Raw genomic sequence first — 22,438 nt, forward strand, 5'->3', positions numbered from 1 at the left:
CAGGATGTATTGTTAGCAAACATGCTAAGCGGTTATCCATTCATGTCGTTTGCTTCGCAAAAAGAAGGTGCAAAGATTTAACGCAGACAAAATCAAGCTGGCCGGCTAGACATTGTAAAAAAATATCGTGCTCACCTTATTACAGATATAAGTAAACCAGAGGGATCTTTGCTTTTGGAGACAGCGCTCCTGTATCTGCCTGTGTCAGCTGCCATCTTTCCGTTACTACACCCAAACAACTCGTGACGGACTTCAGCCAATGGGAAGCCTCCCTCAGGCGTACAGGGATCGCTGGGAAATGAAGTCTTTTTTTGCAGCCATGAAAAGTGAGGGATTGAGAGGAGATCCGACTCATTTCCTCGGCTCGATTCTTTTGAACAGTTCGTTTCAAGGAACCATATGCATATGAATCTCTTATTGCACAATTATTACCTAGTAGTAAACTATAAAGTTGTTAGCCCTTTTTCACCTAATTGCTCATTTTGTCATAATTTCGAAGAAACAATTTGGAACTGTTTATTGCAAAGTGTTTTGGATTGGCTATCATTTTATTAAAAGGAATTTATCACAAACTTCTGCATTAGCCAAAAATAATAATAATGTTGTGCCTCTTTGAAAATTTACCTTTTTCATATTAAGTGTATATATAGGTTTACTTGTAAATAAAAAAGACTACTTTGTTTGTTTTATTGTTGTTGTTGTTGTTGTTGATAAAATGAAAGATTGAAAGATTCTTCAAAAAACTAGAATTTCAATTGCTTGTATAGTCTAAAATGTATAAGATAGGCTAATGTAATATGCTTTTATAGTTCATTTCAGGAATGTACCCTCTTAGGATATTCTGTTTATTATCCTTTTGCTTGTAAATGTTGTGTTCTTATAGTTATAAAAAATTAATCACATTTTGCTGTTTATTTATTTATTTATTTTTTGCTGTTTATTATTCCTGTTTTGATAATAAAGTCTCATTAGCAGTTTATGCATGATAAATAATAAATATAGTTCACATATTAGACAATCCTAAAATTAATTTACATAATAATAAATAAATAAATATACTAAAAGTAACTAATGTGCATTTCATTTTGAGCAAATCGTTCAGACCAGTTTTGAGAACCGGTTTAAATTCTTTCACAAATCAGACGTACATTAGCCATGGGAGCAATATGGAGCGAAAGGTGAAGGTTGTTAATTGCTTTCTGTTCCTAGGATATATTGCTCTGGACCTGTTCCCCTCTATCTCCTGACGATCTCTGCTGTAACAAACCAGGGAGGAAAGGGCATTGATTGTGTGGGAAAGGGTCGATCTGGCAGTCTCCTCTTTGACTGATGTGTCCGTGGACAGCAGAGATAACATAGTGGCCAATTTTGTGCCGCTTCAAAAAAAGGAAACAATCACAGAGACTCTGAGGTTATTTTCCTTTAGCTCCTCTGAGCCTTTAGTCAGATCCAGAAGTTCTTCTTATCGGCTTCCTCTGAGGCCCATCATTTCTGAACAATCTACTGTCCTTTGCTGATGACACTGGGATTAGGTTATTTCTCATCACCTAGTGCAGGATAAAAGGTTGTCACAATGACGCCTGAGGACATGTAGACAAAGACAGCCACCCACTAAAGGACAGAATGCCCACACAGATCATTTGACACGAGGAGTTCAGGAACTTCTTTTCTACAGTTAAGCACTTTTGGGACAGAATGCACGAATGGTTAAAAAGAATGTAATGGCTTTTGAGTATTGCATTGTTAAGTTTGGTGGTGGTGGTGGTGGTGTGTGTGTGGGGGGGGGGGGGGGGGGGGGGGGGTTTATGCAAAAAAATCTTTAAAAAAAATATCTATATATTTATTTACACAAATGTATTACAAGTTTTGTGGGATTTAAAAATTATTAGAATTTTTTTTTCAAACCTCAAAGCAGCTGAAAAAAAGAAATGCATTACAACTCTCTAAATTACTTGCAAAATATATTTATTTTATAATTTGTTTTATTCATTTATTTTTATTTTAGTATTTGTTTTTGTAAACACGCCCACATGTGTTGCGTTTTCATGTTTTGTGGGGTTTTGTATACAGTATACAAACTGCATATTCGATCCCCTTACACTAACCCTAACGCTACCCCTAAACCTATAGAATTTATGCATTTTTACATTTTCAAAAAGCATCACTTAATATGATTTATAAGCTGTTTTCCTCATGGGACCAAAAAATGTCCTACAAAGACAAGGATTTTGGATATTGCCATCTTTGTGGGGACGTTTTGTCCCCATAATGTAGGTTTTACCAGGCCTCTCTCTCTCTCTCTCTCTCTCTCTCTCTCTCTCTCTCTCTCTCTCTCTCTCTCTCTCTCTCTCTCTCTCTCTCTCTCTCTCTCTCTCTCACACACACACACACACTCTTACTTTCTATGTGTGCTGAATTTAGTGTTTGTTATTTGAACAGATTTAATAAAGGTTAAAAAGTCTTTTTCTGTCTTTTTTTTTCTTTACTAGAATTGAAATGTGAAATCTTAGGAAAAAATATTAAATAGGTGAATATTAAAGTAGAATACATTATTTACATCTTAGATTGTTAGATTATCAGATTGTACTAAAAACTGTTGTAAGTCATTGTAACATAGCAGCAAATTATTTCTAATTATTACGCTCTAAAATAGATCTGAAATGCTTATTGTCCGAAATAAATAAATAGGCCTATCTATTCTTTGAAATCCAATACATTTTTCTTCCATTTATGTTGTCCAATAGAGACACTAAGCACTTGCGCTCAACGAATGAGAATCGTTTTTCTTCGCCTGTTCCAGGTGGGAGGGGCTAAAAGCGGAAGCGCTGTTTGTTTCTAAGCTGGAACGTGCAGCCCCGGTGCTCGCGCGTAACAACCTGTCAACTCTTTTACATTTCATAACTACTTATCAGATTTACATGAATTAACTGGTTAAAGACCAGGGGCTTGTTTGACCAGGAATGGGAGCCAACAGCAGCACGCGTCGCGTGTCTTTTGAATCGGATGAAAATGAGAACATAACGATAGTGAAGGGCATAAGGGTGAGTGACACTCATGTCTGTTCTCCTCCACCTGTCAAATGCACATCACGCACACTGACGCATGGCTTTAATTCACCTCTGCTGTGATTTGAATGCATGCGCGGGGTCGTGATGAAGGCATCTAACAGTCTTAACTTATCTAACGTTAACTGGATAAACGTTCTGTCCCTGACTGCCTGGACACTCGCTTCAGCTGACCTGGAAAACCGAGTTATGTAATTGATAAGCAAGCCTACCTAAGAAGAGTTACTTTACCAGACACTTGTTACAGTTCAAGCATTACAATGTCAACCATGACAGCACTGTGCCCCCCACCCCCCACCCACCCTATAACTCATACTGTATAGGTTAAACAGTCACCCTTCACACAGCTGTTTATGCCAGTTGATACTGGTACTACAGTGTATTTATTTGTTTTTAAACATGCACCTTATTCACACTTGCTTTTTGAGACTGTTTTGTTTTTTGCTGGTGTTTTTCAGTGTTTACATAAATGAGAAGTAAGTTACAGCAGTGGTCTTTAGCCTATGCGAAGAGATAAAACAGGGACCCCTTGTAATTGTATATAAATCTATATAAAAATATGAGTCTTGCATATCAAGCCTAATCTTCAATAATATATACATTTTAACAGTCTCATTCATATATATATATAATATATATATATATATATATATATATATATATATATATATATATATATATATATATGAAGAGTTCAGATGCAAAAGCCTCTAAGTGCCATCTGAAATTTTCTTCTAGAATGACCATTTTTATAAACCTTGTATATTTAAGTTCGATAATTTCACTTAAATGGCAATGCAAATTACCTATTAATTGTCATTTAAGTGAAATTACTGAACTTAAATATTCTGGTCATTCTAGAAGAAAATTTCAGATGGCACTTAGAGGCTTTTGCATCTGAACTCTTCATATATATACTCTACCAAATGAATGATTATGTATTTTTTAAATTTACTTAAAGCATTATTACTACTACTATTATAATTACAATTTTAATAAAAAGTTAAAAGTTAAAGTAAAGTTGAAGGCCCTCACTAAGGATTATCCACGGTGGCTGAGAGAGCTCAATGCGCTGCAACTGGGGAAAAAAAAAACATGCAAATAGAAAAAAATCCAGCAAATTAAGAAAACTTCTTTATCAGATTGACAACACGTGCTGTAAATACTCACAACAACACAACCAAATACAGAAATGTGAGAAAAATAAACAGAAAAATACAGACCACAAGGAAAATGTTTCAAAGGGACTTGTGAGTAACCTGCTTATTGTTCAATGTCTATTCGTTAGTGTTGTTGTTGATGACCTAAAAAATTTTTTGTTGTTGTTTATTTCAACATCCTGATCATGTGTGCGTTGTGTGTATTTGCAGCACATGTGCTGTCAAACTGATGAAGATGTTTTCTTAATTTGCTGATGTTTTTTTTCTATTAGCGTGTGTTTTCTTCAGTTGCAAGCACGTTTAGCTCTCTTGGCCACCGTAATTATCCTGTAATCAAATCCCTGTCACTTTCATATACTCGGAAGAATGAAAATATAATTATTGTGTGACTAAGTCAAATCAGTTTAGAACTAAAATAACTAAAAAAATAAAAAATATTTTACACTGATTGAAATCCAGCAACTTTTATTATTATTTAAATATGATTGTCTATAAGGCCTATATTTATAAGACAAACTTGTCTTAAAAATGCTGTCAATACACAAGTGCTTTTACTCAAGTGCTCAAGCAGAATGACCATTTCTAATGAGCCGGCATTGTTTATCATTTATTTTACATTCTGTTTAAAACTAGAGAATGAGCAAGAATATTGTCACGATCACTGACATTTGTTTTCTTCATTTCTGTTCTTCAGCTCTCAGAGAAGGTCATCGACCGCATGAGGGAACCCTCAGGCCCGCCGAGACCCCAGGCACCGAGCAGAACCCCTCCTGCTTCTCCCCTTGTGGTTGATCCTCTGCCAGCACTGGTGCCAATATCTCCTCCATCTGACCCCGTTACTTCCCTTCCACCTCCTCCCTTGCCAGAGCGGGTAAAACTCCCTGAGCAAGTGACCACTCCTGCACCTCCTCCTCCTCCTCCTGTTGCATCAGTGGGTGTTGTATCAACCCCTGCAGGTGAGTCCATTTCTCCACCTGCTTCCACAGCCGAGCTTATAACAGCATCTCCACCTGTGGAAATAACTGCCACACCTCACTCCTCCAAACCCAGACCCCTTCCTCCCCTTGCTGATTCTGTTCCCGCCCCTCCTGCTTTTGAGCTTTTCACACCTCCTCCCCCTGTGGAATCCATTCCTATCACTAAAACTGCTGCTGAACCTGTCTCTGCTCCACCTGTGGAAATAACCGCCCCCTCCCCTCCAGCTGAATTTGACACCCCTGTCGCTTTTGCCGCTGAAACTATCCCGCGCCCTCCTCCGACCGCAGACGAACCTGTGGCTTCTCCTCCACCACCTCCTGCCGGTGAGTTGGATTGTTCTGTAACGCAATGCTGACACACATGCATGTGTTCATGTGGTTTGCTCGTGAATTACACTTGAGGTGTTTCACACATATTGCACAGTGCACTTCAGTGCCTGTCATTCATGAGCATTAATGATACTCCTCGGGTAAATTGCATCTTGTAAGCACTTTGAATGTGTTGGTACACCTTTGTGAAGGGGTAATATTACGCATCAAGTCATTCTGGGTAATTCCACGGAGTTCAAACTTCTCTTAAACACATTCAGAGTACGTGGGTGGAGTGGAGCCACTGCAATTTTCCTTGAATAAAGTGTTTTGGAACATAATAACATGCATATAGTACCATAGTAGTCGTTATTGTGCAGAAGCATTATTTTTTTATACATTATAATGTGGCAGGGACAGTGAGAAACGTATTATTAGAGGGATAGTTCATCTGAAAATCTAAATTATGCCGTCGTTCCAAACCCATAAGACTTTTGTTCTTCTTCAAAACACAAATGAAGATATTTTTCCCTCTAATGAAAGTTCATTCCATCAAATATTCAAGAATGCTTCTAAAAGTTCATAAAGGCATCGTAAATGTTATTATCTGTTCATCATACAGTGCCATCATGTATGCTCAGAAGATTATTTTTCTGATGTTTTTCTGAACTTTTTGAAGCATCAAAGATTTGGTTGAATGGACGTTCAATTGAGGGACTGAAATATGTCAGGTTTCATTAAAAATGGCTTTAATTGTGCGTCGAAGATGAAGTAGTAGACATCAGGATGAGTAGTCATTGGCTGAACTATCTGTTTAAATTATGTTTTAATTTATATTTTCGTTTTTTCTGCAAAAACGAAGCACATCAATCAGAAATGCACACCTGCTTTACTCCAGTATGATTGAGATTTATTTGAAATGCAACCGTATGGATTTTTAAAAATTAGAGAATTTTTTTCCTAAAAGTTTAGTCCTCTTGATGTTAGTGAGTGGGCCTGGATCCTTCCATATTATGATTCATAGCTTGTGCCTGAGTGCTAATGAAACGATTAATTCTAACTTGTAATAGAGTTAATGAATCAATGCTGTAATTAGGAACTCCACTTAAGCCAGTTCAGCCTCCAAGGTACCTCGAACAGCATGTCCTCCCAAAAGTGTGTCGATCCGATCACGTTTGCAACCGCTTTGCTTCTCATTAGCGAGTAAGACTTTGTTCATAGATCTTTCAATCGGAAGTTTAGATGCGGTTTTGAGTGATTATAACTGAGACGCCTATTAGAAAAGAACCCACAATTCTTTGACATTTTCTTCAGTCACATGATTTTTGGCTAAACTATAAACCTTCTCCAAATGATGCATGTGCTCAAAGTCCAATCTTTGATGACATAAAGTACACAATAGCGTTTGATGAGTGTCGTCTTTGATTTATGTAGCTTTGCTAAAATATCTCGGATTAAAAATCTTAAACTCAAAATGCTTTAGACCCAGTCTACACCTGTATTTAGCATCGTCCACTTGTGAATACCAGGTGTATACAAGTCCCGATCAAGTATGCAATTTAAGATCGGGTTTGGTGCTCTTGTATTTTGGGCCTGTCATTATAGCAGAGTGATGCATTTCCTGTTTTGGGGCTAGTGCAGCAGAAAGTTATTTAAACACATTATGTACTTATAACGTTAACCCACAATCTATCCTTTTGTCAAACAGCACATGCTAAAAATGGACTTGGATGTTTCCTCCACGTCTTGTCTTTTTCTGAGCTGTGAGCTTCCTTGCTCCCACCGCCACATAATTAAGCTCATCTAATATGTATTGAAACGGTGGCTGTCAGCTCAAATACGTGTGAAAATTTCTGTGTGCGCCCTCTCGGCCCATAATAGTAGTGTAACCTGCAGAGTCTGTGGGCTGGAGCTGACATTATATGAACTGGCTCTACTTACAGAGAGGGGAAAAAGAGACGCCCGCCCGCCCGCATCACACATAACGAGACAGCTCCCTGTTAATGAGACACAGATCTGCTTAATGAGCTCTACCATGGAGGCTCTCACACACACTTGTTTTTTCTCTATCCGTCTATCTAAAATTCCCTACATCTCAATCTCTCTCATGGTTTCCCTTTCCCACGTGTTCGTTTTTCTTGCTGGCTTGTGCTTCCTTGGTATAATGATGACAGAAACACTTTTGTGTTCACTATAAATATGTATTCTGGGATTATGTAATACAATGACAGTGAATAGCATAACCCTGTAATTCTCATCACACCCCCTTTGAAACTAGGGAAACTTGCTGAAACATTTTATCTTTTATTATATATATGCTTATGTGTGTGTATCTAAATAAATACATTTATTTTTATTTATTTTGCTACTTATTTTTATTAATTTAAAAACTGCTGAAAAGAAAATTCATTACATTTCAATACAGCTGCTGAAATAATAATAATAATAATTATTATTATTAATGTTTTATTGAGGGAAAAGTGCTAAAAAAACAGATTTTCAGATTTTCCAGGTTTTATTGTCGTGAATAATGTTGCAATCTTTGAAAGCAATTAAACAATGAACTTTGTGTAATGAGGCTTACATAGTTATTTTCTGTATTTCTTGTTCTATTTTCTATTGCATATTGCATTAGCATTTAAATAATAGAAAAAGGCTTATTTAATCAAATACTTATCTAATTAAGCTTTTAAGTGCTTATTACATTTTTGGAAAATAATAATATAGCATAGCAAAAATGTTAGCATAGTTGAGCCAGAATACAGTGATAGAATACTCCCGATTTATTCACCTTCATGTTATTTGAATGTCTTTCTTTTGTGAAATGAAAAGTTGGTGAACAATTACCAAACAATGCTTACTGAAACTTAGTATCTACATCTATTAAAAATGACCAGTGACCATACTGAAAGATTAAGCCTCAACCAAACTTAATGCTGTGCCATTTCCTGATGACTCACTTCTTAAATTGTGCCTCTTTGCCACAGCTCTTCTTGCCTTAAGAGGCTCAGCTCATCTTCTAAGGGTCAAAGGCTGTGACCTTAATGAGAGACATTGATTATGTGCGCCCACGAGTGGAGGTATTAAGAGAAGCTTTGGATGATCGAGTCCATCACTAAATCACAGCAGAGTCCCTGCGCACGGTGATTAGACAGTGGTCAAGGTTGATCCTCCTACACGTTCTCAGCTTACCATGAATATTCATACGCAGGGCCCACACACCGTTTTCCATTACGCTCTAATTACCAGCACACAAATCCTTCTTTGTCTCAGCCATACATAAACATACATTCTTTCCGTTACATATTAAGTAGCTCCTTGAGGATCGCCAAGTTCAGAGAGGGAAACATGTTTACACATCATAATGAAATGATCTTTTTGCCCCATTTGCATGTTGTTTCATGAAAACTTCCATGAAACCTGAGAAGATGAAAGTGTAGGTTGAGAATAAGGAAGATCGGTTACACTTTATTTTAAGGTGTCATTGTTACAGTGTAATTATATATTTTAGTACTGAGTAATAATAATTAACTACATGCACTTACTATAGAGTTAGGGTATGATTAGGGTTTGGTTTAGGGTTAGTTGCATAATTATGCATAATTTACTGCTATTACTATGTAAGTACATGTAACATATGTAACATTTTGTTGGTAGCACCAGTTTGCAACGATTATTAGTTAACACTAAGTTGTTACCAACAAAATATGAGTGCATTCCTGGAACTGGGCGTCGTTACACTACATCATTATGCATCGCTTTCTGCTGGAACTTTTACGGGCTTTTCCCAAATCACGGAAGTGACCTCGACGTTGGGGTTAGCTGTAGTGTAAGCCATCAGGCAAGTGTTATTTAAATAAACTCCTGATGTACTTACAAACTTTCCAATGCCTCGTTTTATGAGTACAGGACCTGTTTGTACTACTGTAGAAGTTTGGTACCATTCTGGGCATTATTAGTGGGGTAATTTACGAGATACATCATAGGAGGGGGGGGAGGGGGGGTGTTTGGCTCGAGGTCATGGTGCAAAGGACCCTAAGTTGAAATTACTCCGAACCATCCCTTTAACAACATGTACTTACTATAGGGTTAGGGTAGGATTAGGGTTTGTTTGAGGGTTAATTGCATGTAATTATGCATAATTTACTGTACTATGGGAAGTACATGTAACGTATGTAACATAAAGTGTTACCGAAAGATCTCCTTGTTTGATATTCCTGGGAGTCTCTTCATGTGTGTAGAAAGATGTTGAGGCTCGTTTAAGTTGGATCGTGAGGAACGTGTATTGGTTTAGATTAGCCCCTCCTCTTCTCAGGTCTGGAGATTAATGAAACATCTTATGAGACATGCAATTTGTCTCTGTCTGTTATCTCTCTCCCGACTGCCCGAAAGCTACTTTTGAAAATTTCTGCAGAGAATGATGGAGGGAGTGAAAGAGAGAGAAATATCTAAAGATGATGAGTTTTTCATCTTTAAGCATTACTGTTCTCACTCAGGAGTGACACGGGCACCCAGACGGTTAATGTCGTTCTGAACTTCTCGGTGACCTCCTGCGAAAAGCCCCGGAAGACTCTCAGATGGTGTTTTAACATACGAGCTGGTTATCCTTTGAATCCACAGAACTCCTTTCTTTATCCTTTTTAAATATTAAAGCCCAGTTTAAATTAATGAATTATGGGAACCTAGAGCCTGAATAAATGTGTGACACTGTAGAAAAGTCTTAAGCCTGATGGAAAAGAAAAGAAAAAAAAAAAAGAACGAGTGTGCTACATTTTCCTTTTCTGAGAAGCTGATAACAGGGGGTCTCATTCACTAACAGTGTGTAGGCATGTATTTGTGCATAAAATCTGTTTGTGAATCATTCATGCCGCTTTCCTGATTAAATCAATAAGTTTACACTTAAATGTAGAATAAATTTGGGATATAATTTAAAACCAACTGAAACCATACACTTTCAGTTGCCTTATATAATGAATATATATATATAATATGTAATATATATATTATATATATATAATATACATATATATATATATATATATATATATATATATACATATATTACATATATATTATATATGTAATATATATATATAATATGTAACAAATAAATAAAAATATACATATATATAAATATATATATATATATATATATATATATATATATATATATATATATATATATATATATATTTATATATATGTATATTTTTATTTATTTGTTACATATTTCATAATAAATAAATACAATACACATATTTGTATACTGTATTATTATTATATACTGTTATATAACTATAATAATGTATAACTTTATTGATTTATTTATTTAATAAGTGACCCTACAATAAGTCTTTACTGGAATTGTTACATGAAAAAGTGTTGTTTTTATGTACACACACACACACACACACGTGTATATGTGTGTGTGTATGTATGTATATATACATATAGACATCTGCTCATTGACATTACAAATTCTCTGTCTTCATCAGCATCCTGGTAATTTTTTGCATACGTTTGCATATGAAGATTAAGTTTTTGTGTATGCTCTAATGATCATTTGTGTTGTGAATGGACTGCGGGTCAAAAAGTGTAAGGGAAACCGTTATATACAAAAATCGGATCGCCCTGTTTTACAGGTGGAGATCAGATGTGTTACCCGTGAAGGATCTCTGTTATTACACCATATCTTTAATTTGATGGTATCTAGTGGGATTGAGGTTAAACAGCACCTGTCTGCCTGTATCCATTACACTACCCTGCTGTTTGATAAATGTTCTGCCAGCATCCGCAATTAATTTCTTTTTTCCCTCTTCGGCATTGTCACGGTAACAGAAAGATTTCTCATTAGTCTTGAAGAAGGTTGGTGTAAGTGATAACTTTTAAGTGTTTCTCTCCCAACAGGTTTCCTCTCTTGACTTTACAGTCTCAAATTGTTTCTAAAATGAACATTGTTACGCAACGGAACCATATGGCACTCATACTGACTGCTCCTTCTGGCGGCTGCTTATAAAACATCACTTTAAACTACTGACAGCTACTACGTCTTACTTTCCTGAAGATATTAAAGTGCCCCCATTATGCTTTTTTCAAATAATACCTTTCATGCAGTGTGTAATATAGATGTTTGTGAATGTAAAAGGTCTTCAAAGTGCATGACAAATAAAGTAATTGTCTCCTAAAAGAAATAATCGATTCTGAGCTGCCAAAACAAGTCATCAGCAATTCCACTCTACGTAACAATGTGACAAATTTGCATAATGCCAGCCTATGTTCTTCATTGGCTTTCCGCAAACAATGTCTACTTTGACCCGCCCTCAAACATTGTAGTTGTTGCTGAGGCCTGGAAGAGTTTGGTTTGTGTCGTCGAAATGTCCAGAAGACTTTTTTCAGCATATCTACTTTGCATGCACTTCAAAAGTATGCAGAGGACACGCTGGAATTGATATGGAAAAACAAAGATATGATATGAAAAAACAACGCCATCGTTACTGTTTATATAACTGTGTATATCAAGGAGGATGGAGGCGGGAACCGGCGAACGTTCAGCAAAACTTTAATATCATAAAATAAACCCAAACCGAAGGTAAAAACGTCAGCCGCTCACGGATGACTTCGGCACACACAGAAATAAAACATAACGTAAATGTCCAGGTCTGGTCCTCTCTCGTCCTTTACTGTCGTCACTCCTCCTTTTATCCAGCCGGAGCTCCTCCATGAGATACAAGCAGGACGGTGGCATTATGAGCGTCACCTACGCGCTTTCACTGCTCTCGGCCTAGTGTAGAGTTTAGAGAGACTGAATCTTCGAACGAAGCGTTTTCAGACTCTTTTGAGAAATGTAGGTAATGTGAACTGTACTCCAAAACAAAATTAGGAGCCTTTAAAATTGCGTAATAGCGGCACTTTAAGTATAAGGAAATACATATAAGAGTAGTTGACAATGTTTTCAATGTTTTAAAAAATATATATTAAATGCTCCAATGTGGTGGACCTGAGTTGGAAACACAAGTCTCACTTAGTATGTCACGAAAGTTTTGTTTTGTTTATTATATTTAGATTTTTTAAAAAATATTTTATTCGTTTTTCTTTTTTTTATTCTATTCACTCCAAATTAGAGACTAGTCTCTATCTAGTCATCATTAATATTTACAGTATGTCTGCAAGAATATTTTTTTCTCTCATATATTGTGCATCAAATCTTGATTACCTAGTTAGTACTCATTAATTTACTATGGGGAAAGTTGAGACATTTGTGCTTTGTTCAGTGAGGGTTTTTTAGGTAAATAATCCATCACTTGCCTACTTAGTTTATTTAAAAATACTTTATTTCAGAAGTACTTAATGTTAAAGATAAAATGATCTTTTTAAGTAAAACCTCATATACTTCTTTTTAGACTTTGCCATGAAAGACTTGACTTGGATTTGTGACAAAAGATTTGACTAGGACGTGTCTGTGAGGAATGATTGTGTTAGTACTTTTATTTATTTATATATTTATTTTTAGACTAAATGCTTGCTGTTTACACAAACTGTAAGCCTTTATCTCCATCTACATTCGGACTTCCTGTCATGCATTAGCCCCAGGCCTCTGCAGTGCTGCGGTACTGCTGCTGCTTTTTTCGACTGGAGGCTATGAGTTTGTCCATTTTATATCTCTGCTGTGCTTTCACGGACAATTAGCCATCCAGATAAAGAACAGGACACACACTGACATGTTTGACTGTGACGGTGTTGATATCAACACTAAGTTGTGAGAAGTGTTGCTTTGATTTGTGTGTTTGAAAGTGTTTTTTTTGCTTTGCTTCATAAGGCAGAGATGTCTTGAGGGCTCAAAATAATATCCTACCTCACTATATTGCTTATGAACTTCTTAACAAACTTCTTTACAAACAAGTACAAACTGCCTCAAAGAAACTTCGGTCACACTATAGTTTAGGGTCCAATTCTCACTATTAACTATTACTTTTGCCTCTATAAACCCCTAATTACTGCTTATTAATAGTTAGTAAGGTAATTAAGTTGAGGTATTGGGTAGGATTAGAGATGTAGAATATGGTCATGCAGAATAAGGCATTAATATGTGCTTTATAAGTACTAATACTGTAAACAGCCAATATCCTAGTGATATGCATGCAAATAAGCAACTAGTTAATAGTGAGGATTGGACCCTAAACTAAAATGTTACCAGAAATAAAACTTTCAACTTGGTTATCCTCAGGGCATTTTCTTTTTTATGACCTTCTATGACATCCAACAAAATCAAACACTCAGGAGTAAGTGTATTAGCAGTAGCTCAGCATCTAATGTGTATGTTTCGTCTTCTGTTTAGTGGATGAGTTTGAACTGAGAAGGAAGATCTCTGAAGAGCTGGAGAAAGGCCTGGAGGAAGATAGGAGAAAGGCACAAGAGGAACTCAACCAGCGGTGACTATCAATGCACACATTTACTCTACCAACATTTACTAAAGAGCTCAGATCACCTGTCTCAAATTGGTGTCTTTAGAAAGTATTGAACAGAGTACCGAGTATAGAGTTTTGAAAATGTCTGCTATGGACTACTTGCATTGAGCTTGTGATGCACTTCTGTTTTGAAATGGCACAACTTATTTATTTTCAGTTACAGTGAGGAAAATAAGTATTTGAACCCCCTGCTATTTTGCAAGTTCTCCCACTTAGAAATCATGGAGGGGTCTGAAATTGTCATCGTAGGTGCATGTCCACTGTGAGAGACATAATCTAAAAAAAAAAAATCCAGAAATCACAATGTATGATTTTTTAACTATCTATTTGTATGATACAGCTGCAAATAAGTATTTGAACACCTGAGAAAATCAATGTTAATATTTGGTACAGTAGCCTTTGTTTGCAATTACAGAGGTCAAACGTTTCCTGTAGTTTTTCACCAGGTTTGCACACACTGCAGGAGGGATTTTGGCCCACTCCTCCACACAGATCTTCTCTAGATCAGTCAGGTTTCTGGGCTGTCGCTGAGAAACACGGAGTTTGAGCTCCCTCCAAAGATTCTCTATTGGGTTTAGGTCTGGAGACTGGCTAGGCCACGCCAGAACCTTGATATGCTTCTTACAGAGCCACTCCTTGGTTATCCTGGCTGTGTGCTTCGGGTCATTGTCATGTTGGAAGACCCAGCCTCGACCCATCTTCAATGCTAACTGAGGGAAGGAGGTTGTTCCCCAAAATCTCGTAATACATGGCCCCGGTCATCCTCTCCTTAATACAGTGCAGTCGCCCTGTCCCATGTGCAGAAAAACACCCCCAAAGCATGATGCTACCACCCCCATGCTTCACAGTAGGGATGGTGTTCTTGGGATGGTACTCATCATTCTTTTTCCTCCAAACACGTTTAGTGGAATTATGACCAAAAAGTTCTATTTTGGTCTCATCTGACCACATGACTTTCTCCCATGACTCCTCTGGTCATTGGTAAACTTAAGACGGGCCTTGACATGTGCTGGTTTAAGCAGGGGAACCTTCCGTGCCATGCATGATTTCAAACCATGACGTCTTAGTGTATTACCAACAGTAACCTTGGAAACGGTGGTCCCAGCTCTTTTCAGGTCATTGACCAGCTCCTCCCGTGTAGTTCTGGGCTGATTTCTCACCTTTCTTAGGATCATTGAGACCCCACGAGGTGAGATCTTGCATGGAGCCCCAGTCCGAGGGAGATTGACAGTCATGTTTAGCTTCTTCCATTTTCTAATGATTGCTCCAACAGTGGACCTTTTTTCACCAAGCTGCTTGGCAATTTCCCCATAGCCCTTTCCAGCCTTGTGGAGGTGTACAATTTTGTCTCTAGTGTCTTTTGACAGCTCTTTGGTCTTGGCCATGTTAGTAGTTGGATTCTTACTGATTGTATGGGGTGGACAGGTGTCTTTATGCAGCTAACGACCTCAAACAGGTGCATCTAATTTAAGATAATAAATGGAGTGGAGGTGGACATTTTAAAGGCAGACTAACAGGTCTTTGAGGGTCAGAATTCTAGCTGATAGACAGGTGTTCAAATACTTATTTGCAGCTGTATCATACAAATAAATAGTTAAAAAATCATATATTGTGATTTATGGATTTTTTTTTTAGATTATGTCTCTCACAGTGGACTTGCACCTATTTCAGACCCCTCCATGATTTCCAAGTGGGAGAACTTGCAAAATAGCAGGGTGTTCAAATACTTATTTTCCTCACTGTATGTATATTCAGCTAGTTGACTGAACGCCACTTAAAAAAACTCAGAAGACAGGAGAAACTCAATGGAACACAACGTTTTAATCCAACACAAGCCGATCTGAGAAAGCAGCTGCTGGTAAACATTCGTGATTATTTCAACACAGGGTGTCAGTGCTCATCTAAACAAGCGACCGATGCTGTAATGTGTGAGATCCGATGAATAACATCAGTACAAACCTTTATTATTTTTTATGAAATATTTAAAAGACTGGAATAAGAGCACCAACGCACACAAGCAATCCTATTTACCAGTCAAATTCATTTAAAAATGTAACCTCAACAAGCATGAAATATGATCAGTAAGAGAGAAACACTGTTAATGAGAAGACAAGCACTGGTCCGTTGCCGGTTAGTGGGAAAAATATTCAGCTGATTCAAGAATTCATGTTAACGCAGTCTATGATTCATTGTTTTAATCAATTGACAGCCATAAAACGTAGTAATAATCTGCATTCTCATGAGTAACTGTCTATATGAAGGTGCGCTGAACCCTGTTACTGTAAACTCCTAAGGAAGTAATAACTAGAACGCGAAAGTAGTTAGTCCATTTAGGTCTTTTGTTAAACCTTATGTGTTTGATTTCTTGTACTTAACTTTTTTTCCTAAAAAAAAAAAAATTTTTTACATTAGTGCGATTAGCATTTCAAGTTATTAAGCACGAAATCCATTGCAACAACATGTTCAAGCGAAACAAAAGTTTCTCTTTCATTCATGCACCGTAGATACATGAACATAAACATCCGGACCTCTCTAAATGAAACTAAAAATGAGCCTAGTCTAGTTCAGGTTAGGTTTTAAAAAATGTTGAACATCATTTATTCAAGATATTTGTTCTCCTTTGACTTAACATTAGATTTTTTTTTTTTTTTTTTGCATGAGGTGAAATGCATCCTCCACAATGTTTAAATGAAAAATATGCCACGGCCTGGGCCAAGTTTATGAGCTGAGGTACAAACTCTTGATTAATTCAGTACAAGACAGAGAAGCTGTGCGTTAATGAGAATTTTGTCTTATCAACAGTCAAACTGGGGCACAGACCTGTCTGTGCTTTGTCTGGATCCATTTGCCTCCTTTTTTTTCATATTTCTTTCTCTTTTTTGTGAAAGCAATTAATCATGCATGAAAGCGAGGGAGTGGGAGTCAGGGTGGAGTTAATTTCTTCATATATGATGATCTATTAGCTTCAACCGGTGAGGGCTTAGTTTTCCATTTTTGTCCTGTTCTCTATCTGTGAGTTGGTGGCTGTACTGTGACATTCATTTTGCCTTTAATATCTCTCCATCATGTGCGGTCATCTTTTTCCAAACCTTTTAGTTGCACCACCACGCTTTACTTCTATAAAGTGCAAGTTCCTTAACTACTCACTCCATTTTATTCATCTAAAGCTTGTGATGGATGTGCCAGCTTTGAGTCTCAAGTTCTTGTCAACGCCGGTACCTCTTATACTGTTATTCTCAACAAGGCCAACACTCTGACCTGCAGAAATTACTATTGACAGGAAGTTTATTTTCTGTTGGCTATAAAAGTAAATTTAAGGGCACGGTGTGTTGTTTTACAGCATTGTTGTTGAGGCAACTCAGGAAAAGTGCTCCATCCTATCGCCCAGGCAACGCCATTAAGGGAAAGTAGGCGCTTTATTGACCATGATGTCATGCTTGGAAGGACAGAATCAATATTGTCCTTAATGTTGTCTTCCATTTAGCTTTTCTCCAACTCCCATTTCTTCTTTCATTCCTCTTTCAGTCTCCCCTAGAATGTGTTGTTTTAAAAGTGCCCTTACGAGATTGCAGGATTGAATGAATGAAATTAGCCTCTGGCTTTGGGTCTGAAGACCTTATATTGGCAATCTCCAACCTCGCCTTCAGGTGGTCCATTGTTGTGTGCTTTCTTCATTGTTGTATTTCTCTGTTTCCCGATTCAGTCAGTTAGATTGGTGAACAGCTGGTTAACTAATTTGATGTCCTTTTTTTGCTTTGCTTTAGCTTTTGGTTTGCTGTTTGTTTTGGTTATGTTTTTGTTTGTTTTATCTTTTGTTTTGGTTTTTGTTTTGGTTATGTTTTTGTTTGTTTTAGCTTTTGTTTTGGTTATGTTTTTGTTTTGCTATGCTATGTTTGCTTATTTTATCTTTGTTCTTTATTTTATTTTTCACAATGTTATTTAAATTTATTTTATTATTTTATTAATTTATTTTTTCAATTTATTTTTTATGATTTTATTTTATTTTATTTTATTTTATTTTATTTTATTTTATTTTATTTTATTTTATTTTATTTTATTTTATTTTATTTTATTTTATTTTATTTTATTTTATTTTCAGTACTGATTCTTTTGAGTTCACTTACATTACAGGTGGGTTGTATTTCCACATTTACCATGAGCTAAATCTGCATGCGATGCTCAAATGCCATTTAGAAGAGCACAATTCCGATGAATCCGCTGGTATACAGTATTTGTCAGACCCTGCCAACTTAATTTAGCAGTGACCTTTAATCTAGCTGCCTTCAGGGCAGTGGGCGGTTCATTAAAGACACCTATAAGGTGTGATTATATGTGAAGTACACATTCCTTCACTTCTTTCACAGTGTTTACATGTCTTTTTGCTTTATTTCTTCACAGCTACCTAACTAGTGCGCCTGAACGTGTGTGTCGGTCTAAGGTAGGGTCAGTAATGGCTTCCATTTATTAGCACTAGCACTGTGCTGGCCTTCCATGATGCGCTATTTCTGATAAACCTTGCACACACATACACACCTCAGTATCCAATATCCATCTACTTATACTTTTTCTATTTCTGATTAAAATATAACTGATAAGACAGATTGTTATAAGTGTGTTTCATGATGTAAAATGTGTTTTGTATTGTGGGGCCATTCGTTTTTGCTTGAGAGTGTGAATATATGCTATTAAATGTAGGAGGTTAAGGATCAGAAAACTACGTATTTTCAAAAGAATGTAGTGGGTGGGTTGCCTGAACGACTGCTAGATGGAGCACAATAGAGTGAAACAGAATGCAGGGGTCTCAGGATGTGTTTTTTGAAAGTCATTTAAACCTTTTAAAAGCATTTCTTAAGTTTTTTTAAAATGTAATGCTCAGAGTGCAAGATGCTTAGAAAAATAGTGCGAGCGAGTGACTCAACAAACACCAAGTGCGTCTGTCTGTATAGCTGTAGCAGCAAAAATATCAAAACAAAAATAAATGAATGCATCTAGATGAAATCTAGTTGACCGCACTATTAAAAATCACATGTTTACGTGTGTATGGATAAACTGAAGAAGGTGGTCTGTGTGTGTTTGTGTTTCTGCTGCAGAGGCCTGTGTATGAGGTCCTTTGCGGGCCTTTCTAATGGGAGATTTGCAGCAGGCACTGGAGCAGAACCGTTCTGCAGATCAGAAGCACAGACTGGGCTTGGCTGACCTGCGCAATGCTGCATCAGCAGAAAGGCCTCAGTTCTTGGCCACGCAGAGACTCATTGAGGATTACACACAGTCCTCAGAGAGAGGGTGCATCTTAGGGCATGAACCCATTCTCAACACCCCTGACCTCACCTCAAACAACAGCGCATTCTCCTCTGCTCATTACAGCTTGCTTGCTTTATTATTTTTTTATGTAGCCATTTATTTATTTGGACGTTTGTTTTTTTATTTAGCTATTTACCTGTTAATTTATTTGACTATTAACATTTTTTTTTTTTTATGTTTATTTTTTTACCCTTTTATTTATTCAGCTAATTATTTAGTTAGTCAACCAGGTAGTGGAACTTTTGGAACTTAATTTTCTTTCTGAAATTATATACATCAGTTATGCTGTTTATATATACAGCAGTTAAAGTGTAATTTTGCCGATTTTCAACCTGCTTTGTATTGTTACAGTGTCTATAGTATACATAGACATGTAAATTAAATGTTTACTCGTTCTCCGTGTTTCCTGAACCGAGAAATTCATGTTTTTTGCGTCATTCGGCAGACTTTTGACAGCTCCAAGGCTTTCGTGAAAACTACAGATTATACTTCCACATTTTTGTATCCCTGCCCAAGGACGGTTGGATCGACATAGGGTTATTAACAGAACACTTATTGTAAGCGTAGGTTTATCACTGAACATTGTATTGTACTTTGTCTACTCGGCTTTATGGTAAAAATGGAACATTATGGCAACAACTTTCTTACCTGTACACGACAGCATTTTACTTCGGAGGACTTCAAAAAACTTGAATTTCTCGGTCCAGGTAACAGAGAATGAGTAAACATTGTTCATTTGTATTTACTACCAACATTGTAACAACACGATTCTAAAACACAGTATTTATCGTCATCCAGTTTGAAATGTTGACTACGAAAAAGGAGGCGCTTCAGATTTTCAGTAGCCGTGTTCTCTCCATATTTACAATTCTTTGCAGCCTTTAGCCACGGCCTATTCAACTCGCTGGATCCTTCACTGGAAACCGATTGTAACTCACTCCCACTAAACGTTTACTCTTTTAAATTCTTGTACTCTGGAACAATACAAGTCGACACCATTATGACTAAAAGTTTGCTAAGAAGTATTTCCTACTAAAGGAAGGCAGTATTTGACTCCGATCAAGCGTATCCATAGCAGACTAGTGGGAGGCGCCTTGGATGGCATCATGCCCAGTGCATTATGGGTGTTTTCCTACCTATTTGGCAAAAGGGAAGTCAGAAGCCATTTTTTCTGATTAAAACAAAACAAAAATCCGCCTTTCTACTGTGTAGGCAGCCAAGTTTTAATGAAAGCTCATTTTGCCAGCAGCGAAGTACCCATTTAAAGAGATATTTAACCTAAAAATTAAATATCATTTGTTTTCAAACCGTAATTTTTGAAGAATGTCTCAGCTTCTGTTTTTAAAATAATGAAACTGAAGAAGTCTGGAGCTGTTGCGCTTCAAAAAGGACACAAAAGCACCGTAAACGTATCACAAAAGTAGTCCATCTCAACTTCAGTGAAGTACTGTCAACTGTTGAGAGGTGAACTCAAGAGACAGATCAGTTCAATTTATGAACAAATCAATCCAACTGATGTTAATCTCAAAAAAGAGCCACCTCAAAAGACTTATCAACAAATCATGCATCACTGCTTACCTCATAAACACCAGAAAGAAAGCAAGTGCAGATGTCAAGATTATCAGTGAACATTTTTTTTAGTGAATTTCAGTCTGTTCCTCATGTAAAGCTATCCTAGTGACTTCAGATGACTTGAAATATACCGGTAATTACATATGGACTACTTTTATAGTGCATTTTAGTTATTGTGGAGCTTTATAGCCTCACTCGCTCGCATTATTTTAAAGAAGTGGCAAATATATTGCAGAAGAAAGAAGTCCTAACGTGAATGTGAGCTTCATTTTTGCCTGAACTATCTCTTCAATATGCATATTAATAAATGCATTAGTGCATGCATGAGGATACAGAACCACATGTTATATTCACTCATTGTCACAGTCCACCCTGCAGCTCTCGCACACTCACTAGTATCATTTCACAGCTGAAATGCAGGCGTATGTTCCCTCTCCCCAGAGGCATGCTGGGTGCCTGTGTTTGTTTTCATTTCATCCATGTCACTGTGTGACTTAATCACCATTTGCTTTATTTATTCATCTCTTTTCTATTCCAACTTCAGGATGAGGATTGGCTTTTCATATGTTAAAAATGATCTAACAAAAATTGTAATCTCACAAAAAAAAAGTTCCTGCACTGAATCCATCAGAGTGCACAGCCAAAGCTCCACTACTACCCAAGACAAATTATGTAATTAAAGCAACAGACGCGCAGCTTTGCGTTTATTCATTATTTGACAATTACAGCATCAGTCTTAAGAGTTTTCCTAGGGGAACAAATCCCCCCCAAGTGAGAGCTGTAAAGGAACAACCACATGACCAGCAGCAAGGGAAGAGAAGGGGGTGGGGGGGGGGGTGTCATGAAATATTCAAACCCTACATTCTTACACATTATTTTGCCTCATTAATAATGCATGGCTCCTTTAAATGCTATCGAGGAGGGAAACATTCTATAACTTTAATACGGGCGTGTCAGAATCCGTTTTGTCCCGAATACACGTTGATTTAAATTGAAGGAGAGAGCCGACAGATGGTGTGATAGCGGAGGGGAAGTGAGATCAGCTCCTGCAGGTGTACAGAGCCACGACGTACGTACAAAAGCCAGTCTCTGAGCAAACGGCGTTTCTGTACAGCGTTTTAAGCTAAGAATCGAGGGGTTTGTGCTTGGGTAACGTGTAACATCAAATAACCATAGAACTCTGAAGAATAGCCGAATAGTTCAGGGTACTGTCTGGCTGACATTATCAAAGCATAGTTTATTTATAGCAATGGAGAGAGTGAGATAGGTTTCTGAAATATAGCTTGAATTATTTAGAAACTTTTTGGTTTGCCGTTATTTGATTTTAAGGTCACGCTCTTTCTCAGTGGGCCTTTTCATTGGAAGTTGCTCTATTTGGAAGCTTGAAAGTGGTTTCTTCAAGTCTTTCCAATCAAAGGGTGGTACAACTCATTTATTTTAGCTCTGATGAACGTGTCTTCATCAATGTGGCATTCTCTTCCTGTCATGAAATATTCATCTGCTTATTTCTAAGATTTAGTATTGCTATTGTATGGCCTTGCATGTCCTCAACTACCTGCATTAATCATGGATAAGGAAGGAAATAGTGG

General features: G+C 37.0%; 2 protein-coding genes across 7 annotated transcripts in view; one reads left to right on the top strand and one right to left on the bottom strand.

The window, feature by feature from the left end:
• Window positions 1–227, bottom strand: part of exoc4 (exocyst complex component 4) — a 119,627-nt gene extending 119,400 nt beyond the window's left edge. Inside the window, exon 1 of the mRNA XM_079868311.1 lies at window positions 136–227. Coding sequence (XP_079724437.1) covers window positions 136–215 — 80 coding nt within the window. The 5' untranslated portion in view covers window positions 216–227. The remainder of the gene's footprint in view (window positions 1–135) is intronic.
• A 2,562-nt stretch (window positions 228–2,789) lies between these two features.
• chchd3a (coiled-coil-helix-coiled-coil-helix domain containing 3a) overlaps window positions 2,790–22,438 on the top strand; it is a 67,362-nt gene continuing 47,713 nt past the window's right edge. For 2 of the 6 annotated variants that reach the window (XM_079868258.1, XM_079868259.1), the window contains exons 1-3: window positions 2,790–3,041; window positions 4,920–5,526; window positions 13,847–13,940. In XM_079868258.1, the coding sequence (XP_079724384.1) occupies window positions 2,961–3,041; window positions 4,920–5,526; window positions 13,847–13,940 (782 nt within the window). In that variant the 5' untranslated portion in view covers window positions 2,790–2,960. Of the gene's footprint in view, window positions 3,042–4,919; window positions 5,527–13,846; window positions 14,179–15,647; window positions 16,363–22,438 lie in introns of those variants that run through there. The other 4 variants (XM_079868261.1, XM_079868262.1, XR_013820796.1 and 1 more) reach the window with 3 other exon arrangements.

This window comes from Squalius cephalus, assembly GCF_949319135.1.
Source record: "Squalius cephalus genome assembly, chromosome: 4".
Classification (NCBI taxonomy): domain Eukaryota; kingdom Metazoa; phylum Chordata; class Actinopteri; order Cypriniformes; family Leuciscidae; genus Squalius; species Squalius cephalus.